The 23942-nt window shown below is 38.2% G+C and overlaps 1 protein-coding gene across 4 annotated transcripts; it reads right to left on the bottom strand.

Annotated features, from left to right (window-relative positions):
* Positions 1-6275: 6275 nt before the first annotated feature.
* On the bottom strand, positions 6276-23811 carry LOC148021952 (SWI/SNF complex component SNF12 homolog). Of its 4 annotated transcripts, none has more exons than XM_087697484.1 (3): positions 22229-23811; positions 7232-7342; positions 6276-7133 (listed from the first exon to the last, which is right to left on the bottom strand). In XM_087697484.1, the coding sequence occupies exons 1-2, from the start codon at positions 23626-23628 to the stop codon at positions 7270-7272; spliced, it is 1473 nt and encodes a 490-aa protein (XP_087553610.1). In that variant the 5' UTR covers positions 23629-23811; the 3' UTR covers positions 6276-7133; positions 7232-7269. The 4 variants fall into 4 exon arrangements, with proteins under 4 accessions (XP_087553610.1, XP_087553612.1, XP_087553611.1 ...); XM_087697486.1 differs by having other exon boundaries at positions 6276-6982; XM_087697485.1 differs by having other exon boundaries at positions 6276-6985; positions 22229-23810.
* Between the last annotated feature and the right edge of the window lie 131 nt (positions 23812-23942).

Raw genomic sequence — 23942 nt, 5'->3', positions numbered from 1 at the left:
CTCTCTCTCTCTCTCTCTCTCTCTCTCTCTCTCTCTCTCTCTCTCTCTCTCTCTCTCTCTCTCTCTCTCTCCTTAGTGTCATTCCCTTTTTTATCAAATAAAAAGGGATTTTGTTTCCCCTTTTAAACAAGAGATTACTAATGATTTTTAGGGATTCCATTCTCCACACATGCTAACATGACTCATTCTACTTGGGGGAGTACATTCCTACCATTTTGCTTGTATTTTAGCCTCTTGTAATGCAACAATTTGATCATTTTCAAGATCTTTGTACATGTTACGCTCAATAGCATACTTTCAATGGCTAAGACAAGGGTTGAGAGTGGGAAACTTGTGTTATTCTTATTGAGAAATTTGTGAGCATGGGCAACATAGACATAGCTATCCTACAAGAAATCTATCAAAAATTCCTATATAGAATTTTGGAGACAAGCCAATGCACAAGCTTTCCACCTCACATGTATGTGATATTAGTTGCAAATGTCCATGACCAACCTCAAGAAGGGAGCCTTGGGGATAAGCATGTAGATGGCCTTTTGCGCTTTTATAATTTTCTCTAGGGCATTCAATGATTATTCACACTACCCTTGGCAAACTTTTGGGCTGTAAAGTATGCATTAGTATAAGTATTAACCTTAGATCAACATTTGGATTTTTCCCTTACATGGATAAAGGCATCTTGCTTACCTTTACTAAAATTTCTTCTCTTTGGTTGTGGTGCACTAGAGTTTTGAACTTTGAACCTCAAGGCTAGTTGTTGTTCTAGTCCCTAGACTTGATACACGTCTTATTATAGGTATTCTTTGAGGCTCTCTTATGTGTTGATGTGTGGGTTTTGTTGGTCTTCAAGTCTTTAAAGGATTTGGATCTACTTGGATGTTTGGAACTTCTCTTGCCTTTGCTAGAACCCCAAATAGACCCATACATCTAAGTATCACTAATTTTATGCTCTAAGATGGACAAGCAATGGTTGGACTGAGCAAAACACATAGAGAAAAAAAAGACTTAAAATAATGGTTGGACACTATGGCCTACCATCATATGTCAAGAAAAATACCGTATTGTTTAGATATACACCATAATGTATGCCTAGGCTTGTTTCCTAGTTGAGCATGTGTAATTCTAAGTGAGGATGAAAAGTCCAAATACCACAATGTGTGCAAATAGCATGAATTTCAGTCAAGGATGTGGAAGTTAGAGGTCTTGGAATTTTGAAGGAGGTAGAGAAAGTTGGGGATTTCAAGGTTGTCTATTAAAAAGTGCAAAATAATAGCTAAATTTGGAAAGTATACCTTGGCATCCACATGTGAGCAACTCTATTCTATTGCCATGTGGCATCCATGCACTCATACCAAGATTTATGGTGACCCATAGCATGCCTAAGAGAATGACACATGTATATGGTTACGTATTGTGTCATTGACCATTGGACACATGACATGCAAAGGATGACACATGTATATGATTACATCTTGTATAGTTGACCATTGGACACAAGACAATCATGTCGTGAAACATGGGGATGTGTTGGTACACATGCCCCGCCCATGTCATCTAGTTTTGGAAGTTTATAATCTCACCTAAATCATCTAACACAACTCTAATGCCATTGCTCGCAACATCTAAGGAAGAGCATAGCTATAACTTAGTGTTTTCTAGAGCTTCTGACTTTGTAGTTTTAAACATCTAGTAGAGCCTTCTCTGGGAACAAACACCCTTTGACCCAACTATTCAACATGTATTCAATATTCCATCTAAAGGCTTATTTTAAGATCACACCCAATCCTTGCAACATGTTAGACATAGTCAGTTTGCAACCTAATGCACTATAGGGTGTGGCTCAATATTATTTATGCGTTCACACTCTATGCAAGATATTTCACTCCTAAGTCCAAGTCTTGATTATTTTCCTAATTCTTGGATTGTTTTCATCATTCTAGTGCAAATGATCCTAGATGATAGAAAAGAAACCAAACAACTTTCTAATACAAATTCCTCTAAAGATCTGAATACTAGAGAGGGGATAGCAACTATGTAGAAGCCTCAGAGGCCCTAGACACACAAGAAATTTGTACTACTGAAGAACTTGTAGGTGGAGAGGTATCCCTAGAAGAGGGGTTGTTTTCTCTCTTCTATAAAGCTAGAAAAAGCTCTTGCTTTTGCAATGTTAGAAAAATGTTCAATTGCACCATTCAACACGGAGCAAGTCACATTGTCTAATATGGTCTTCCTCCAAGATGAGTTCTAAAGCTTGAAAGAGATGATGAAGTGGAAAAAGTGGTTTTAGAGTCCAAGTCATATATCAACTTCTCATTTTCAAGAAGGAAAAGTATTCAAAGGACAATTGTAAAGAAAACGTTACCAACTACTTCTTGAAGTCTACAAAATAACATCGGATGGTCCATTCCAAAAAGATAAGTGTGAGATTTATGAAATGATATGCTCGAATTGTGTGCTTCTTGGCCTATCAAGAAGATCATTAGACCCAGTAGACTTCACCAATTGGCAACCACTCACAAGGGAATTTAAGAAGTGGAAGAGGTTGACATAGATACAAAGAGGAGGTATTGTCCATTGAGGAGGAGGAGGCTATGTCAAGGGAACTTACATTGAAAATTTTAGAGAGAAAACTATGATGGAAGAGAAGGATCAAAAAAGACTTCCCAAAAGATCTTCAATCACTCACTTTTGCATATCTTCTCTCCTTCCCTATACTAGGAAAGAAATTCCTCCTTCTACATGATGTTAAAAATTTTGCAAGGCTTAGGAAGGACTATTGCATATGCCCTATTATAGGATGTTGTGAAGAGGACCTTGTGGATGACTCCAATAAAGAATGCTCCTTCTTTGACACCAATACCATTGATTTCCTTGAATACCACTGGTACTCTTGGGTTTTGCCCACAAAAAGCTTGAAGCCACTTAGACAAACTTCCTAATGTAGAGGAGTCTACATCTATCCAATGAAGACTTTGCATTCAACATATGGGTAGGAGTTGATTAAGAGTGCTACTATTTGCAAGATCATTAGCAAGATCCTTCATCTTGGCTAGAATACCTAGAGGCAAAGCATGGTCCAGAGAGCGTGGATAAGCAAATGAAAGTTAAAATGGCCTCGTCTAGAAATACCGTTCACACCATATGACCAATTTCTGAGGCCAATCAATAGGATGGGGATCCCCTCGTAGTGGCATAGGCTCTTCAGGAAATTGTCTTGGCAGTGATCGTGCTCTGCGTTGGGCTTCCTCTGCTAGTTCTCGTCTTCTTCTTCTGGTTGCCACAATGCGTTCGAGCATATGGGCATCTTCGAGCTCTTCGGGCAGGAGGTCTGGTAGAGGTGGACTGCAAAGGTGGATAACATCAATCTCTAAGAGAAAAAAAGGGTGGTAGAAGATGAGAATCCTTAAAACGTGAGCTCTACTATTATATTTATGTTTTTCAAAATCTTTTAAGTACCTAGATAATTCATTTTTAATTACTTACTTGAGTTTTCACTTGTTTTACAAGTAGTTTCTAATGATTATGGTTACCTAAGTCGTTCTAGCCACACAAGGGATAAATTTGGGCTAGATTCTACACTTGCCCTTTACATTCCTAATCTCAATATAGAATTTACGTTTTTTCCACATATCTCTAAATAGTAGCAAAATCATAATAATCAAAACGTATTACTATTAGGATTTTTAGCTATGCTCCAAGATTCTTATGCATCGACTACTAATCCTAAGAAGAACCCCCCATATCAAGGCTACAAGATATAGAGATATATTATGCACAACAAAGGAAATGCTCTTGTATGAAGCAAAAAAGGAATATGGTGAAGAGAACACAGAAATTAACAAAAAGAGATGTTAACTTAATTAACTCCTCCAAAATCCTATGTACTATACAAAATCATCATACTCAATTAGATAAGATTTGATCAAATTCATCATAGAGTAATGTGATTAAAATCACATGTATTGCACAAACTCTCTTTATACTAACAAGAATCTCACTATCAAACCACCTTTGGATCTTCTATTGTGTTTCTTTTAGTTTGTTGTGGATCATCTAATGATCTCATACATTGAAGTTGTCTTTTGTATAAAGTGTTAAACATCATCAAAATAGACCTTGCTTTTCTTAGCCAAACACCTCGCCTTGTGGTTCTAAATTAAAATGCTCATGCTTCGTAATGGAATTTATCTGTATGTTAGGTGTTTCATTATTGACAATGGCCCATAATTGATAACAAGGTTTGTTCCATGCCTTAATAAAAGCTTCTACACAAGGAAAAGATTTGTGAGAACTATTAAAACATATAACACTTACGAGCTGAAGTTGAAAGATGAAGCCTGAAGAGTAGCTTATAATGTTCCTAGTTTGCCTAGAGAGTTGTATGCAATTATTAAGTTCTATCTAGACCTTCATGTGTTCATTTGCTATCATGGAACTACTAGCCACATTAAGTTTTATCTTGAACTTCACACTCTCATTTGCTATCATGGGATTACTAACCACATTGCTTGTATATTCATAAAGTTTTTCCAATATCCCCAAATTGCATCGATTGGCCATTATCAAAGTTAGAGAGAAAAATTCATGCCTTTACCCCTCCCATAGATACAATGCTTAATACATCACCTGATTTCCATGTTGCATATCATTCTAACGTCACACCTATCTCTAGAGAAGGCCCATTCTTAAAAGTTATTCACATTTTTTAATAAGCACATCTAAAGTGATGTAGGCTTTATTGATAGAGTGAGCATAATCAAAATGTAAACGTATAAGTTTATTAAGAATCCGTATTTGTAGATGCAACATACAAATATGCACTCTTTCTATTGGAATTTCCAAGGTGGCCTCCCAATTTTGTTCTTAGCATCATTAGAGTGCATCTCTTTGTGTTTCCTTTCCTCTATTGGATACAAACATCGCCCCACTTTTCAACTTGTTCCGTGATGGGGCTATAGTTAGACATCTTTTATTATACTAACCCAAGGGTGTCATTCCATCCATACAACACAAGCAAGGATTTGCCCTTGTTACTCCCCTAAGATCCCAAACACACAACTTAAGGTCTTCTAAGCCATTTCAATCTCATGGCTCTCATTGGACACTTGAGCCGCACCTATCCACGATAAGTCATTCTCGAACATGGATTCTTGTATCCTGTCTCTAAAATGACAAATCTCTTGCCTGTCATAGAGCTTGGTTGAGTGCAATGCTAACTCGTTCCATTTTCTAATGTTCTAAAATTTGTCTCATCCAAATCTAAAATGGAAATAATTATCCCCTCCTTACTCTAGAATCTCGTTATAAGCATACACCATTGCAACTTATACCGTCCAAAGATCCAACCAAACATTGCGTATTGAAATGTAAGTATGGCTTTTTTATTTGCCTTTGCAAAGGCATTGAATCTGTAACCACTCAAAAGCTTTGTGATTGCCCGATTTTGCTTCTCTCTCTTTTGCAAGGATAAGATTCTTTCCCACCACCTTGTTGATTCTTTCGTACCCTTTCCTACTACTCAAAGCATTGTCACATAATTCCAAAGCTTGATTTGGTTAGACTAGATTAGAGATTCCTTTATCATCTCCTTCCATATAACTTTATAAAAGCTTAAAGCATCCATATCCCTATGGTCCAATGAATCTACTCCTATCATGCATCTCTATTTACCTCTACTGCAAATTGTGCAATACTCGTTGATATCTAGGCTAAAGCAAACTCGAGTGCAATGCTAAAGCAAACTCCTAGATGCAACAAATATCATAGCCAAGATTTTTATCATGTAATAGCAAGAAAATCTTGCCCACAAATACTTCTTTTAGATCATCCATTTTAAAGCCAAAGTTTGGAGACAAGGGAATCCACAAAACTCTAGTATCCTTTTACATCCTTCACCTCCATCATTTAACAAAGATAACATTGAATTAATATTATATTAATGTACGTCATCATCCATAGAAAATTGGGATCATTTCTCCCTTCTACAATCCATGTGTATAATGTTCAATGCGAGCATCCATTACAATAGTCTACTACTTTTTCTATTAAAGCCTCACTAACAGAAACAAATGCACAAAGACAATGAAAAAATGCTATAAGAAAAAACCAACAAAAGCTGCAATTCAAAAAATTTGAGAAAGTTCTCATTTATTTGTAAAATGTTTGGAAAAATGTGTTATCTCATCATAGATTGAAAGGAATTTGCATCATCTATAGAATCAGAGATAGTATACACTTACTAGGGACTCAAAATTTTAAAAAAATTAACATCAACATTAAAACAAATAATTAAACAATTTTTGACAATCTCATATAGGTATTAACAAAGATCAAAGAAACCAAGTATATGGGCTTGTTGGGATTTCTTCTTTTTCTTTTTCTTTTTTGTGTGTTTTTTGTTTGGGTGCACAGGGCCCGCAGAAAGGGGGGGTGGGACAAGGGTGTGGGGTGTGTTTGGGTGGTGCTGGTGCTGGTGGTGGCTGGTGGCTGGTGGGACAGTTTTGGTTTTAAGTGTGAATTTCTCTACATTAAGGCTGCCCGAAGGTCAAAGACTGTCCAAGAAGCAAAAAGGCCAAGAGACTAGGGCTAGGACTTGATTTGGAAATACATTGGGATTTGCCAAGAAACCCCTCTATTTAAGGCAGAGATACAGCTGCTCTAGAGAGAAAACATTGAAGGATTTTACAAACTGATGAATAAAGTAGCAAATTTCAATAAAAACATGGATTGATGTAAGGCGTAACTGACAAATGGGCTGCTGCTAAAATAGAAGGCTCATGAAGACTGCAGTAAATGCCTGCTTGACTTGAATAATTTTTCTACGGTTAGAAAAAGGTATAGCGATCAGATGCTGGACCATGCCTAAGCCTATTTCAAAGTAAGCTAGGAGTGCAGCTATGTATTGCACTCAAAGTTAGGCAATATATTTCTTCATCAGTATATTCCTGGGGCTGATTACCAAGTCCTTAAGTTGCCCCATGGTCTACTGCAAAACATGTGACATATCCAGTTAAAGAGTTCAATGCATAGACTGACTTTTAAAAGCAATATTACATCTTATAAAGAGATAGACTAGCCTTCCCAATACTAAGTAGCCAAGGTTTCATTCACAATTTCTATAATTCCCGAGTCAACTGTGGGCAGATCAATAGTAAGAAGCTGCTGAGATTTCTTACATTAACTATCTGATGAAACAAAAGGGACATCATGAGCACAGTTGTGGTACACAGACCTGCAAAAGCTTGCAAGAGGGGGACATTGTAAGCAGAGTCATGTGTTTCCAGGAGCTTCTGAACCAGCTGCTGGACGGCGATTCAAATAACGTATTACAGCATCTTCAACCCTGCCAATAACAGCAACAAACTATCTAAACACCAGAATACAAGAGGTTTAGACAATCATGAATTGCGAATCTATTCAAAATTGAGCAACCAAGATCAATAAATACATACACTGCAGCCCAGACAATAGTTAAGGAAGCACAGGACCTTTCCATAAGAAGTTTGATGTATTGAAAAAGTATGCTTGACCACCTTAAGGTGAAACACATATTTCCCTAGATTAGTCCATAATTCTATGTTTCACGGAGACTCTTGTGGGCTAATGATGAATCTTTGGATGCATTGACCTTGCCCTGTCATAGTGCCTGCTTATAGTAATGACCTTACTGACAATTATTATGGTTAACCTAAATGCAACAAGTGAACCCATCAGTACATGTATGCACATGGGGATGGCAAGTACACATTCTGAAGGGCAGTAGGTGGGGAGTTCAAGACCTGTCAAGATGCATCCAGTTTTCTCGCAACCAGATGCTTCAGGGGAAGATATGGTGGCTAATATCATGCTTTGCAAACATCTGGAAAACGATTGGAAATCTGATACATAATATCAAGTTTTTTGCGCATGACCTAAAGTGCCTAGGCTTACCCTCATAGAAACACCATGGTGTTTTATGTTTTATTATTCAGAAGCCACAAAGGTGTCCACATTCTCAAAGTTGGAAACTAGATGTACATCTCAATGTGGAGGTGGGCGTGTTTGTGTGTGTGTGTGTGTTGGGGGGGGGGGGGGGGTCGTCGGGGGCGGGGGGGCGGGGGGGGGGAATTGTTTTGGGATTTGATTTTCCTGCAAACCTTCAGCCTGAAATTTGGGGATTTTTCTGCAGTTTTAGGGTTATGTGTACATAAAGAGTCAGGCTAATGGAAGAATGAATTATTTATGTCTATGGAGGACAAGTTGCAGTACCCAATGCGGGCATACATAATGAGCCATGTGCTTGTCAAAAGGGGCCAGATTTGATTCAATGGGGCTGAAATTTGTCCAACATCTACTACTCAGTCGTATATGCTTTGATTGCTTTGTTGTGCAATCAGAATTGCCATTAGAGCTACCATCAAACGATACTCTTTTCAGTTGACTTTCTCTCGTCTACCAATCAATCCTCAGCAGCTCTCAGCCAATTCCAGCTTGAGGCAAAAAACAATTGCAGAAATTGCTATTGAAACCCTCATTTACAGCAGAAATTAGGGTTTCCATAGCCACCTTGGGATCCATGCCCGATTACTAAAGATCTAGCACTTGTATTGCAGCTTTAAGGCAAAGAAATTTGCAGCTAGCCCATTCACTAATTATTGTGGCCTGGGTGCATACAAGAGATTGAACCAAGGGTAGCCCATTCACTAATTATTGTGGCCAGGGTGCATGCAAGAGATTGAAGATCTGATTGTTTGTACAATCAAGGGGTAATATTGTGAGATTAGATGTCTCCTTTTAACCATCTATTTGAGAATGATAAGAAGAAGAAAAAGTAAGCTTTGTATCTAAATTTTCAAAAAGAGCTCCCCAAAACACGCTAGTCGTTCATGGATCTCTATCACCCACGATGGATTGTCATAAGTCATGATGTATAATGATTTGTTGAATAAATATTCTAGCCATATCTCGATAATCTTCTTGACTGGAATAAAATGAGCATGCTTATTGAACCTGTCAATAATAGCCCATATGCCATTATTGCCACTTGCTGATTTTAGCACGCCAAAACCAAAATCCATAGCAATGCTTTCCAAAGGTTGACTCAGAATTGGTAATGGTTACAAAAGCCCTGTAGGCTTTTAGCAATCAAACTTTATCTTTTGGCACACTAGAGATTCTCTAACAAATTGCTCAATGTCTTGTCAAAGACTTGGCTAAAAGAAATACATTTTAGGTTCCTTGGTTGTGGCCAAAATACCAAGATAAGCCATGTACAAAGCAACATAACATTCTTCCATTACTTCAGCCCTGAAATCTTTAATAACACAACTTATTCTCCATCAAAAGAAATTCATCTTTAATAACATAAGAGTTTACTTTTTTACCAAGCTATAAACTCTCCCAAATGATTTTAAAGTCTTCATTAGAAGTATACATGTCCCTCATACTTGTGAAATCTGGATATAGACACTGCATGAATCTAAGGTCTTATTGACAAGGCATCAACTACCCTATTTTGTTCCCCAGGAATATGCAATATCTGAAAGTTAAATTGAGCTAAATAATTGGCCTATTGAATATGCTTCTTAGAAATTTTTTGTTGATTGAGAAAATCTCTCAAACTGTCATGATCTGTCTTGATGAGAAATTCTCCACCTAAAAGATAGTCTACAATCTTTTAAAGCTCGAATGATGGCCATCAACTTCTTTTGATAGGTAGTAGCATTCTTTTTTGCATTTTGCAACCTTCTACTTGCATAAGCAACTACACGCCCTTCTTGGTTTAAAACTACACCAATGCAATCTCTTGAAGCATCACATTCCACCAAGAAAGGTTATGATAAATTAGGTATGATCAAAACAAGTCATTTGCTGATATAGAACATTAAAGCTTCAAAAGTTTATTTCTATGGTTTGGTCCACTAGAATGCCACTACTTTCTTGGTCAAATCATGCAATGGTCTAGCAACCACTGCAAACCGTTTAATGAATCTCCGTAATAAGATTTTTGGATCCATCCAAATCCCATCTTTGGATACAATATAGCCCAAGTAGTGAATCTTTTCTAGGAAAAATTCACTCTTTTTGCCGTTCACATAAAGTTTGTCTTTATAGAGTTCTTGAAACACTATTTTCAAGTCTTGCTTATGCTCTTCTTCATCTTTTGAATAAACCAAAATATCATCAAAGAAAGTACTTATACACTTCCAATATGCTGTAAAGATTATTTTCATCATTCTATTAGAGATTGCAGAAGTGTTGGTGAGACCAAATGGTAGCACAAGAAACTCATACAAACCAAAAGTTGTTCCCAAATATTGTTTTTAAATATTATTTTACGAATGTCTTGAGAAGAAATCCTTATCTGACAATAGCCGCTCTTTAAGTCAATCTGGTTAAATATTTTGGATTCATCCAATCTATCCAAGATATCATCAATTCTTGGAATGGTAACATGATTCTGAATTGTAACTTTGTTAAGGGCCCTGTAGTCCATACAAATGCATCAAGATCCATCATTTTTCTACACTAAGAGGACTAGAGTAAAAAAGGTAAGGAAATGGGTCTTATTAAACCCTTCTCCAAGAGCACATTCACCTGCTTCATAATCTCCTCTTGTTGTGTTGGACTCACACAATAGGATGGCCTATTTGGAGATGCGCTCAATGTGATGATCTTTTGGCCTCTCTAGTGCTAACTTGTCAGATAAAGTATCTACAAAATAATCTTCATACTCCTTCAAGAAATCCAATGGCTCCTTGTTCATAAATGAGATGGACTCTTTAATTACAGTCTCTTTATTAGAATCTTTAACAAAAATCAAGTACAAGGAAATAGACTTTTTCATTGCTTTACAAATTTATGCATGGGATAAAATGGAAATAGAGTTTCCTTTCACTCCCACATCAAAGATACATTTTAACCCTTAAAAGAAAAATTAAATTTATTTTGATTCTAATCAATGGTTGGATTTACTCTTCTATTCTAGGGCATTCCTAATACAACATCACAATGACCAATATCTTATTATTTTATGAATGTCATAAGAAGAAATCCTTATCTGATGGTAGCCGCTCTTCAAGTCAATCTAGTTGAATATTTTGAATTCATCCAATCTATCCAAGATATCATCAATTCTTGGAATGGGAAACTCATTCTGAATTGTAACTTTGTTAAGAGCCCTGTAGAAATCTGGTTGAATATTTTGGATTCATCCAATCTATCCAAGATATCACAATTCTTGGAATGGGAAACTGATTCTGAATTGTAACTTTGTTAAGGGCCCTGTAGTCCATACACATGCATCGAGATCCATCTTTTTTCTGCACTAAGAGGACTAGAGTAAAAAAAGTAAGGAAATGGGTCTTATTAAACCCTTCTCCAAGAGCGCATTCACCTGCTTCATAATCTCCACTTGTTGTGTTGGACTCACACAATAGGATGGCCTATTTGGAGGTGCGCTCAATGTGATAATCTCTTGGCCTCTCTAGCAATAATTGGTCAAATAAAGTATCTACAAAATAATATTTATACTCCTTCAAGAAATCCAATTGCTCCTTGTTTATAAATGAGATGGACTCTTTGATTACAATCTCTTTATTAGAATCTTTAACAAAAATCAACTACAAGGAAATAGACTTTTTCATTGCTTTACAAATTTGTGCATGGAATAAGATGAAAATAGAGTTTCCTTTCACTCCCACATCAAAGATATATTTTAACCCTTAAAAAAAATTTAAAATTTATTTTGATTTCAATCAATGGTTGGATCTACTCTTCTATGCTAGGACATTCCTAATACAACATCACAATGGCCAAGATCTTATTATTTTATGAATGTCTTGAGAAGAAATCCTTATCTCACGGTAGCCGCTCTTCAAGACAATCTGGTTGAATATTTTGCATTTATCCAATCTATCCAAGGTATCATCAATTCTTGAAATGGGAAACTGATTATAAATTGTAACTTTGTTAAGGGCCTTGTAGAAATCTGGTTGAATATTTTGGATTCATCCAATCTATCCAAGATATCATCAATTCTTGGAATGGGAAACTGATTCTGAATTGTAACTTTGTTAAGGACCCTGTAGTCCATACACATGCATCAAGATCCATTCTTTCTCTGCACCCTGAGGACTAGAGTAAAAAAGGTAAGGAAATGGGTCTTATCAAACCCTTCTCCAAGAGCGCATTCACCTGCTTCATAGTCTCCTCTTATTGTGTTGGACTCATACAATAGGATGGTCTATTTGGAGGTGCGCTCAATGTGATGATCTTTTGCCCTCTCTAGTGGTAACTTATCAGATAAAGTATCTACAAAATAATCTTCATACTCCTTCAAGAAATCCAATTGCTCCTTGTTCATAAATGAGATGGACTCTTTGATTATAGCCTCTTTATTAGAATCTTTAACAAAAATCAAGTACAAGAAAATAGACTTTTTCATTACTTTATAAATTTGTGCATGAGATACGATGGAAATAGAGTTTCCTTCCACTCCCACATCAAAGATACATTTTAACCCTTAAAAGAAAAATTAAATTTATTTTGATTCCAATCAATGGTTGGATCTATTCTTCTATGCTAGGGCATTCCTAATACAACATCACAATGACCAATATCTTATTATTTTATGAATGTCTTGAGAAGAAATCCTTATCTAACGGGTAGCCGCTCTTCAAGTCAATCCAGTTGAATATTTTGGATTCATCTAATCTATCCAAGATATCATCAATTCTTGGAATGGGAAACTAATTCTGAATTGTAACTTTGTTAAGGGCCCTGTAGAAATCTGGTTGAATATTTTGGATTCATCCAATCTATCCAAGATATCATCAATTCTTGGAATGGGAAACTGATTTTGAATTGTAACTTTGTTAAGGGCCCAGTAGTCCATACACATACATCAAGATCCATCATTTTTCTGCACTAAGAGGACTAGAGTAAAAAAGATAAGAAAATGGGTCTTATTAAACCCTTCTCCAAGAGCGCATTCACCTGCTTCATAATCTCCTCTTGTTGTGTTAGACTCACACAATAGAATGGCCTATTTGGAGGTGCGCTCAATGTGATAATCTCTTGGCCTCTCTAGCAATAATTGGTCAAATAAAGTATCTACAAAATAATCTTTATACTCCTTCAAGAAATCCAATTGCTCCTTGTTTATAAATGAGATGAACTCTTTGATTACAGTCTCTTTATTAGAATCTTTAACAAAAATCAAGTACAAGGAGATACACTTTTTCATTGCTTTACAAATTTGTGCATGGGATAAGATGGAAATAGAGTTTTCTTTCACTCCCACATCAAAGATACATTTCAACCCTTAAAGAAAAATTAAATTTATTTTGATTTCAATCAATGGTTGGATCTACTCTTCTATGCTAGGGCATTCCTAATACAACATCACAATGACCAAGATCTCCCATGATAAAACGCTCATAATCTACTTAATCTTTGTAGTTTTCCAAAAAGGAGTAACTTGAGACTCCATTCCTTGAAAAGCAACACCTGACATTTCTAGTGTTGCAAATATTTCCTTTGGTAGATGTAGAGCTTCATCAATCCAAGATGAATATAATGATATATAGCTCTTGTATCAAAATGATTTGCAACAAGTTGATTAGCAATCTTATCCCAAGCCATGATATGTTAGCTTCTTTTTGAATAGCAAAGGTGATGTACCTCCATCCTTATGCTTTTATTCTTGCTTATTTGACTTCTTTTGATCAAACATCTTGGTCTTCTTTTTTTGTGGTTCTTTTTTGGAGACTTTACCGAGCATCCATGACATATATAGTCCTTCAGCTTCTAGAGCCACATCTTAGACTACTTCCAAAGTATCATGCTTTGTCATCTTGATAGCTTGTCGTAGAGTTGGATGTAATCCATTTTCTAAACTCCATATTGGAAGAAACTTCATTAAGAGATGTAAATTAAACAAAACCGGTTTTAAATATGTTAATATGTGTTTCAATATTGTCTCCTTGGCTTTGTTTCAGCTCATCCCATTCATATTGCACATCGGCTTCAAAGAATGAAGGCAAAAACTTCTTATTGAACGTCTCTTTAAACTCTTTCCAAGACTTGGGTTCCTTTCTCTCTTGAACAACTTTGAGCCATCAATTTAAAGTCGCATCTTTCAAATGCATTTTAACCATCCTAATCTTTGATTTTCTATATAATCTTCACCACCAAAAGTAGCATCAAATTGTCTAGTAAAAGATAGCTTTCTAAGAATCTCTCTTCCCATAGAAAACATTAAACTTGATGCTTTTCTCTCTAGGCTTAAAGTCTCTTTTAGCATTCTTATCCTTTGCTAAAAGCATCTTTGGAGATTCAGGTATCATAGAAATAGCCACTTCTTTAACTTTCATTAATATCTTTAATGTTAAGGTAGGCCTTTGTAGCCATAATACCATCTATCTCTAGAGCCTCCTTGGTAAGGAAATCTTCAAAAACCTTTGCTTCAGCCTGTACTTTAGCCCTTCTATCCATCAAAGCTTTTGGCTAGGCCATTTACAACTTCGAGTGGTCCCCAACCTCAACTGATCCTTAGACTGGCATTAATTAATTAATTAATGCCTAGTCCCTAGTGTCGCCCACTAACACTTAATAGCCAATTAACTTCCAAAAATGACACCAACTAACAACCCAAGGCTAGCTAGCATAGCTTGTAATAACTTTTGCCATTGGCAACCACTAACTCCTCAAGGTCCTTGGCCTGTAACCATGAAATAATTGCCATGTGCATCATATGTGTCTTACAACCTTTGCACATTTGATTATTAATTAATCAAATGTTACTAGCAAGAGTAAAACATTTCACAAATTTCACGTCCCTGTGATGGCATCCCATCAATGACAACCTGAGTATAATTATAGGACATTCTGCCCATTGGCCACCCTTGAATAAAAAGATGAACATTTAATCATACTTTCAAACACTCAAATACTACAAATCGCCTTTCAAAGTATATGAGGATCAAATTAATTTGAATCATTATACCAATATGTGATGGTAACAATTGATATACAAAAGTATGCAAACAGGTCCCAATCAGTTGCACATAGATAACCAAAGTGCCTTAGCTCTAGCCAAGAGCCTTGTATTCATGCTCACATGAAGCACATAGAGATTCAATATCATTATGCATTGGAGCATATCGTGGATTCCGACCTAGCGGTGGTCTATTGTCCTATGGTGGACAATGCAACGGATATCTTCATGAAGCCTTCACCCAAGGCTTCTATACTTCATCACATAAGATTGCTGGGTCTTTGAACTCTCCCAAGATCTAAGAGGAGATGTTAGCTTGCCTTATTTTGTCAATCTATCACCTCCTAGTTTTGAGCCCTAGTCAAAGTCTAATAGGGACATTTGAAGTTCTAATTATGTATTTCTTCTCAATTTTGGTGTATTTGTCAGTTGTGTTACACTGCTAGATGATTTTCCGTCCCCCAAGGTGATTGATTTTTGTTCTTTGTCAGGTGGCTAGCTACTGCAATCTTCTCTATCTTCATCATGGACAACAAGCTGCACATTCTCCGTATCTATCACCATCTCTGTCTCCATCACCATCGAAGGTGCTGTCATCATTATTCAGCCTGATCCAATGCCCTCGCTGACGCCTTGGGGTGCATTTAGGGACTAATCAATCCTCATTGTATTCAGCCTTCTTCTTTGTTTAGTGCAAATCATTCTTCTCTTCCTACTTTTTCTTCTTCTCTCCTTCTCTCTATGTTCATGATTCTCTTCCTTTGCGCACTCGCATGACAATGTCCCCTCTAAAGGTCATTGTTTGGCTTGCTATCAGACAAGCCTCTTTCGTGGAGACAAAAAGCGTCCATAGAACAAGAAGGCGAGGTCGACTTCAAAGGCCTCTGTAAATACTATAGAAGCTCCATATAATTCTTCTGAATTTTCAGCATTGGATTGCTTTATTAATAGTGAGCAATTGTAATGGTTATTCCATAAATAAAATTGTATTGACATGACCTTCTAAAGGTCATTGGTCATATTAACTACCGAACAGTTACAATTTTGTTTGACAATAGTTCTACTCACAATATTATTTCTTCTTGGTTGATCTAAGATAATGGCTACTTACTGCTGCACCAATGCTACAGATTATTGATCCAAACTAACCTTTTGAGATCACACAAATGCAAGTGATTATGCTGTGGGTAATGTCCATTATCATGATTACTAACCCGTTGCATTTGAAAGAAAATAAGCTCACAAATGCCCAAACGAGTTATACAACTGAAGAAAGGAATTGTTAGGGGATATCCATACATTAAAATTTTGCATCATATTTGTATGGACCCAATTCATTATTCCACTTGATTTGGGCAATCAATTTGTAACCAGCCTTCCTCCTTGGATAGAGTGGTAAATAACATGATTAAGCACTATTTACAACAATTAACAAATTCACAAAACTGAAATGCACACTTTACCATATAATCTTGGACATTGGACACTCTATTGGTCCCAAAACTGGCACCCCTTAAGGTATTTATTTAACTTAATTGAAGAAGAAGTTGATGTACAATGGGATTCTCCCAATCCCTTTCGGTATTCCAACTCCCCTTGCTGTCCAAAATGACCAACAAGTCTTCAATCTGATTTGCCCCTTGATTTGGGCAGTCAATTGGCCTTCACCCGCTTTGATGGAGATGGAAAATTCCCCAAATTTAATGATTTGCTGGTCCCTTCACTTGAATAGGCTAAAAATAGCTTTAGCCCTGTTGAATCCAAGTCTTGGAGCTTCCAATTTCTAGCACGCTTCCTAAGGCTACTACTGAACCCTAATTTCTGCTACATATTAGAGTTTACAATAGTGAAATCTGAAATTTCTCAGTCTCTGGTGATCTCAATGCTGTAATCTTCGGAGCAAGGCTGTAGAAAGACTGGGAGATGAGAGAGAATGTTGAGGAGAGAGAAAATTCAAACTTTCTTTGCGAGAAACTAAAGAAAATCTGTCATTTACTGCTGCTACCCTGTCTCAAAAACTTGTTGAGGCAAAGAATTGAAGAAAATCAATCATTTACTGCTTCTACCCTATCTCAACAGCCTGTAGATGTTGTCACCTACTGTTGATTGATCTTCTCCTACCCCTCGCTGCCTCAAAAGGTCCTCCAATGGCTGCAAATCAGACCAACAGCATCTCCTCCCTCTCTCTTGTAAGCTGAATACACTAAAAATGCCTCTCGAACCTCTAAAGACGTTTTTCAGTCTTGCATGGGTATTTTTGACAAGTGGCAACATTCCCAAATGGTTTTTCTAGCATTATCCATAATTAAATATTAATTTTCAGTCTTTAAATACTGAAAATCAATCTAAGAATTATTTCAATGCCCTGAAAAATAATCTAACTGACCAATAATTAAATTGGCTAGGCAACTTCCGTTCTCGAGCGTCTCTGCGTCATCTTTAACCATTACATTGGCGTTAGGTACCATTAAACGCTACTTCCCTAGTGTCACCAACTGACACTATGGCCAAATGAATGACCTAGGCCAACAACTAGCACCAAATACCACCAAGTACATGTGCGGCGTAACTTATAGCAACTTTTGCCTTTGGCATCCCGTAATTTCCTCGGATCCTCGTGAATTTACTCTAACCCCAATTACACCTCACATGTGTAACATTTACTTAACTATGTGATTAAAAATTAATCTACATGTTAAGTGAGGTTTTAAAAATACATGTCCTCATGACACAATTGGCATTCACTCGCTTTAATGGAGATGGAAAATGCCCCAAACTCATTGATTTACTAGTCCATCCACTTGAATTTGACTAAAAACAGCTTCAATCCTGTTGAATCCAAGTCTTGAGCTTCCAATTTCTAGCATGCTTCTCAAGGCTGCTAGTAAACCCTAATTTTTGCTGCAAATTAGGGTTTACAGCAAAATCTGAAATTTCTCACCCTCTAGTGATCTCAATGTTGTAATCTTTGGAGCAAGGCTGTAGAAAGGCTAGGAGATGAGAGAGAATGCTGAGGAGAGAGAAAATTCAGACTTTCTTCGTGAATAGCTAAAGAAAATCTGTCATTTACTACTGCTGCCCTGTTTCAACAGCTTGTAGAGGCAAAGAACTGAAGAAAATAGGTCATTTACTGCTACTGCCCTATCTCAATAGCCTATAGATACTATCACCTGCTGTTGATTGGTCTTCTCCTGCCCCTGGCTACCTCAGAAGGTACTCCAATGGCTGCAAATCAAACCAACAGCATCTCCTCCCTCTCTGTTGCAGGCTGAATATACTAAAATGCCTCTCTTCAACCTCTAAAGACGTTTTTCGATCTTACATGGGTATTTTTCACAAGTGTTAGCCTTCCCAAATGGTTTTTCTAGCATTATCCATGATTAAAGATTAATTTTCAGTCTTTAAATACTGAAAATTAATCTAATAATTATTTCAATGTCTTGAAAAATAATCTAACTAGCCAATAATTAAATTGGCTAGGCAACTTCCATTCCTAAGTGTCTCTGCGCCATCTTTGACCGTCAATTGGCGTTAGGTATCATTAAACGCCACTTCTCTAGTGTCACCAACTAACACTTATATGGAGAAATCAATGACCTAAGCCAACTAGTACCACATACCACCAAGTACATGTGAGGCAAAACTTATAGCAACATGTTTCCCATCTGCTCCCGTGAGTCGTGATTCCCATCTACTGCCACAGTCCTTTCTGCTCCCATCTACAACACCATCACCTCCTCTTTTCTCTTCCTTCTTCTCCAACTTCCCTCTTCCTTCTTCCTCCACTTTTCTCTTCTTCTAATTCTCTTCTACATTCTTCTCCTCTTGTCTTCTTCCTTCTCCCTTCTCTCTTTTAAATTCTCCCTCACTCTTCTCCCTTCTCACTTCGTAGAAGCTAGCTCCTTAGGATTTTCTTCAGCCATTTTATTTCACTTTTCAACCTAAAATGGCTTCATCTTCCCGCCCCGCTCGTTGTGCCAATGGTCAAGGAACAAGGTCTGATGATTGGTCATGGTGGGAAGAAATAAATGCTAACCGCCCATTGAGTGGTGGAGGATCTCAACCATGGGCTTACAAGCTTGGCCCGCACAAGTGAACTAGTGGAGCAAACAAGGTAATCAGTTGAATTGAGCATTTCTATTTTGAATTTTCATTTATTTGGATTTTTCCAAGTTACTTAATATTAGAATATCGAATACCAATTGCTGCTTGTTTCATATTATGCATAATTAGGTCCTCATCTCTACATGAGCCAAATTTAGAGGTACAGTTTTGTCCTAATGTGACCTTGGAGAAGCCTAAAGGGAGTTTCGTAACCGTGTAGCCTGGTCAAGAACCTTATCTTGCATCTAGATCACGACGTGTTGCAATTAACCCTACAACTTTTGTGACACCACCCCCATCAAATGTGTCTAGAGCAAGATTAATAGGCATTGCATCAGCCATGGCATTAATAGCGCCACATGTTGCACGTAGACAAAGCACAATAGATGCTCGTTGGCATCCCAAGAATAAGAAAGAGGTGGATACATCAGTGGCACATTCTTTCTACCATGACCACATTCAATTTCATGCAACCATATCACAGTATTTTAAGCCGATCTGCAAGAAGATTGGTGAGTATGGCCCTTCATATGTCCTCCATCATCAAAGACATTATGCATCACTTTACTCGACAAGAAACAGCGCCTTATTAAGCAAGAAGCAATGACTAGAAAGAGCCTATGGGTTCAAAATGGAGTTTCATTGATTGTTGATGGTTGGAGTGATATACGCAAGCATTCCATTCATGGCATGGTCGCTTATTCTCGTGGGGAGACATATTTCATATCTTCACATGATGTATCAGGGATAGGAAAGTCCACAAATATACTTGCAACAAAGTGGGTTACAAGTATTGAGCTTATTGCCCTAGAGCATATTGTGGGATTTGTTACAAATGGAGAGCCCATGAACAAGGCAACAAGTGCTATTATCCAAGGATACTATCCACATATCATAGTTTCATATTGTCTGGATCATTACTTGAATAACCTACTAAAGGTTATAGGTAACCTATTATGGATTGCATATATCATAGAGCAAGGAGCTCAAATGGTTAGCCTTACACCAGTTTCTTTGCCATCAGTTCTCTTTGCAATCAAAGAATATGCTTTCATATTTTGAAGCTAGGCAGATGAAGAGAATGCAGTGATGCCTTGAGGCAGTTATTTCTTAGTGATGATTTCACCTCATTAGCATTCACAAACACTCCTATAGATATCTTATCCTTAAAGAAAGCAAATAACTCAGATTTTTGGATAATATAAAGTGGATAGATGCTATGGTATCACCTATTGTGCATTTATTGAGGATTATGGATGTTATGCAACCTTGCATTGGCAAGATATATGAGACTATGGATAGGCTGAATGAAAAGTTGCAAGAATTGACACCAAATGATGAGGCATATGAGGAGATGTGTCATTTAGTTGTGACAAGCTGGAACTCCTACAGCTCACCCATGCATACACATACACTTGTTGTGGATCCTGAGTTCCAGGGCAAGGATCAAGAGAACAACACTGAGATTATGAATGCATGGAGACTTATATTGTCTCGTCTAGTGCTTAATCATGGTACTAAATAAAAGATCAAAAACTAGCTTTCACATTATAGGACATTTCGGGATTCTTTTGGCTGTGGGGATTGCTGCAAGATTGGAGTAGCTTGGTGGTGGGAGAACTATGGTTCGAATGGCCTTGAGTTGCAACACCTAGCTATCCGTATTTTGAGTCAATCAATCAACTCCTTTTGTTAGAAGCAATTATGGAATACATACACTCACACTGCTTCAAAGAAGAGAAACCGTCTTGGTGTGGATAGGGCAAATGATCTGGTATTTGTTAGTGCTAATTTAAGGATGTTATGTAATAATATGATAGCAAAGCTTGATCCATTCACAGAGTGGGAGATGCAACAAGAAGAGGAGACATGCTAATATTGAGGGAGATGCAACAATTCATGGTACACATGATGAGATTAGCACTTCAAGAGTGGCTAGAAGCAACCTCAAATCATGATGATCTTTGATTTAGTTTGCTTATTATAAATCTCATGACTCATGTATGTGATCATTGATGATAGTGTGACATTTAGGCCGTTGTGCCATGCCAACATTATATTAGTACTTGCAATCTTGCAATTGCCCCTTAGGCTATTCTAGCATGCCGCATTTTTGCAGTAATCTAGCGATTAGACATAATATTTGTAGTCTTTTTTGGCAATGGGCATGTTCTTTCAGCTTAGACTTTAAATTTTAGTTCATTGTTCATTGTTTTATGACATATGTATTATGCATTTTATAGTTGACTAGCTTGGCTCTCGAGCCTTGTAAGTTGTAATTCAATTTATAATGACTAGTTTTAGAATGATACATGACATCTTTAAAGTTAAAACTTAAAATGATTTGTCCTTGTCGATTACATACCTTGGCTTTAATACTCCACATGGATTTTGAGTGAAGTATTAATTTTCTTTCATGATTTTTTTTTTTAATGCCATTCTTGTTTCCACGTCCCTGTTCCCTAGGTTTGACGTCCCCATCTCCATTCCCCATTTCCTGTTTCTGTGGTTAGATGCTATAGCTGCTACTTGTGGGGAGTTGTATCTTTTATTTATACTCAGCATTTATTTTGTATCAAGAGGAAGAGTTGGAAGTGGTCCCAAGGTTTCTCTGCAACAATGCTCATAGTCAATTCTCCTGACTCTCATCCATATTGACTTGTCCTATATAAAGGCACCCTTAATGGTATCTCGTATTCCCTAGTACAGAAGCTTGATGGGTGTGAGAACCAGCTTACAGCAAAATCAAACATTGGGTTCTCTCCCTTGATGGAAACCTTAAAAAGGATGCACCAAAATCCGAGTATGTCTGTATCAAGTGTGCATCAAAAGGTTGAACAGATTTGGCAATCATTATGTTGCATAAGTTTCTTCTGGGCCAGACCCAGCATCACAATAATTGATACCCCTTATGCACATGGCTTCAAACAGTGTTTCTTTGTTCTAACCCATTCCTGACCTTTTGGGAGAAAGTCTAAGAAGTAAATCTTTCTCCAAGCAATAGATAACTCAAATGAATAATCAATATACTCGCTCTTTTGCAGTTATAAGCTACTTATAGCTTTACAGCTTCCTGTAAAAAAGAAAGAGTCCAGCACATGGTCTAGCTACTTTGCAGAAAATATGCCCACAAAAAAAGGAGCATACCATGGCTGGTTGTAAAAGTCGGAGCGGCGCTCCCTCTCAGCATTGCGGCTGGCCTCACCTGCTACAACTTTCAAGTCCTTGCTCTGGGATGCTATCAATGTGTTTATGAAATCCACAGGGGATTGACTGAAACCTAAAAAGAAGGCTCTTCTGCGACGATGCTCATGTATCTTTTTAATTGCATTGCAGATAGTTTCATCATATGTATCAATATCCTTGTGCTTCTCCAGATTGGCAAGAAATAGGTTCATTTCTTTTTGCAAAGGAACAGGCACATCAACTGCAACATCATAACAGGCATTGCCTGCAGGGCTAGCACCTGATACTTTGATCCGGTGCTCCAGATGTATGGGCTGTGGAGGAAATAAGTGTTGACTTAGTTTCTGAGAAACTGTAGTGAATTTAATTTTTTCCTCTCCAAATACCCTTTGCAGGGGTGCATCACAGATAATCATTGATGGGTCAGTAGCATCCTGAAGCTTCTTGACCTTTATATATTGCCATAGAGCCATGATTATACGAGGCCTTGTGTCAACTTCTATGCAAAGCAGCTCTGTCAGTGTGGGAGAAAGCTTATATTTCTCAGGAATGTAATTCATCTCTAACCTGATAATTGCAGTAAATTCCTTGTCTCCTTTCCTCTTAATTTCAAATCCTTCAACATGCGAGGGAGCTCTGGCACCATCCCAAACAATGTTGTGATTATCAGGGTAGGAGGTTGGATCCAGCTGCACTGTAATTCTCCGGAAGAAGGAGGAGAATTTGGGGTATGCCGGATTTGGCTTTGCAGCAGCCTGCATTTCTGGATCAACTCCTTCTTCAAGTATGCGACCGACAATTCTGAGTGTCCAGGATGGGGCTTCTGATGTGAAACCCTGAGGATTGGGCTGCTGGTTAGTGAATGTGTTGAATACGTAAATACGCAGCGTGCGCTGGACGCGAGGGGGAGCCTTGAGGGCCTCCTGGATGTCGGTTTTCTTGCGGGCAAGGGCGGCATCGATGCGGGCCTCGAACTCAAGGAGCTGGGAGTAGAGGGCGGACTCGGGGAGGAGGGCGGCGACGCGGTCAGGGAGCTGCTTCTCGGGGGCCTTGCGCTTGTTGGTGGCGTTCTTGCGGCGGGCGGAGGCAGGGGTGAGCTCGGCGGACTTGAAGGAGGAAGAAGGGGCGCCGGAAGGCTGGCCGGGGGCAGCGATGCCAGCGGGGCTGGGGGTCTGGGGCGGGCCACGGGGCGGGGGAAGCTTGGGCTGCAGGACTCTTTTGGGGATGCCGGAGGCTCCGGAGAGGGGCTGGGGGGGGGTGCCCTGGGATGGGGAGGCCTGCTGCTGCGGGGGCGGCAGCGGCACCTGCAGCTGCTGCTGCTGGGGCGGCTGCTGCTGCTGAGACGGCACCATAGACATCATCTTCCCACAGAGAGAGCAGAGGGAGAACCCTGCAAGAATGCCGGATGGGGCTTTTTGCCAATGATCGTGTCCCCTGCAGACTACTCTAGACTCACACAAATGAAACTAGTGTCAAACATTTTAGCTTCTCGCCCATAAGCCTTCAACCTCCATGGTCTCCAAGACTCCAAGTCTCTCCTCATAGATCCTCTCCTTTCTTTTGATTGAGGAGACTTAAATTGTTTCGTGGCCACAATAATACCCAAATCACGATTGTTAGCCACCAAGACCTACTACATCGAGTCATACAGTGAGATGATGTGTTCAATACAAAA

The sequence above is a fragment of the Lygodium microphyllum genome, chromosome 17, assembly GCF_053477565.2.
Source record: "Lygodium microphyllum isolate KBCC chromosome 17, Lygodium_microphyllum_v1.1.10, whole genome shotgun sequence".
In the NCBI taxonomy this organism is placed as follows: domain Eukaryota; kingdom Viridiplantae; phylum Streptophyta; class Polypodiopsida; order Schizaeales; family Lygodiaceae; genus Lygodium; species Lygodium microphyllum.
The sequence above is the reverse complement of the archived record's forward strand: the minus strand, read 5'-3'. Positions and strand labels throughout refer to the sequence as shown.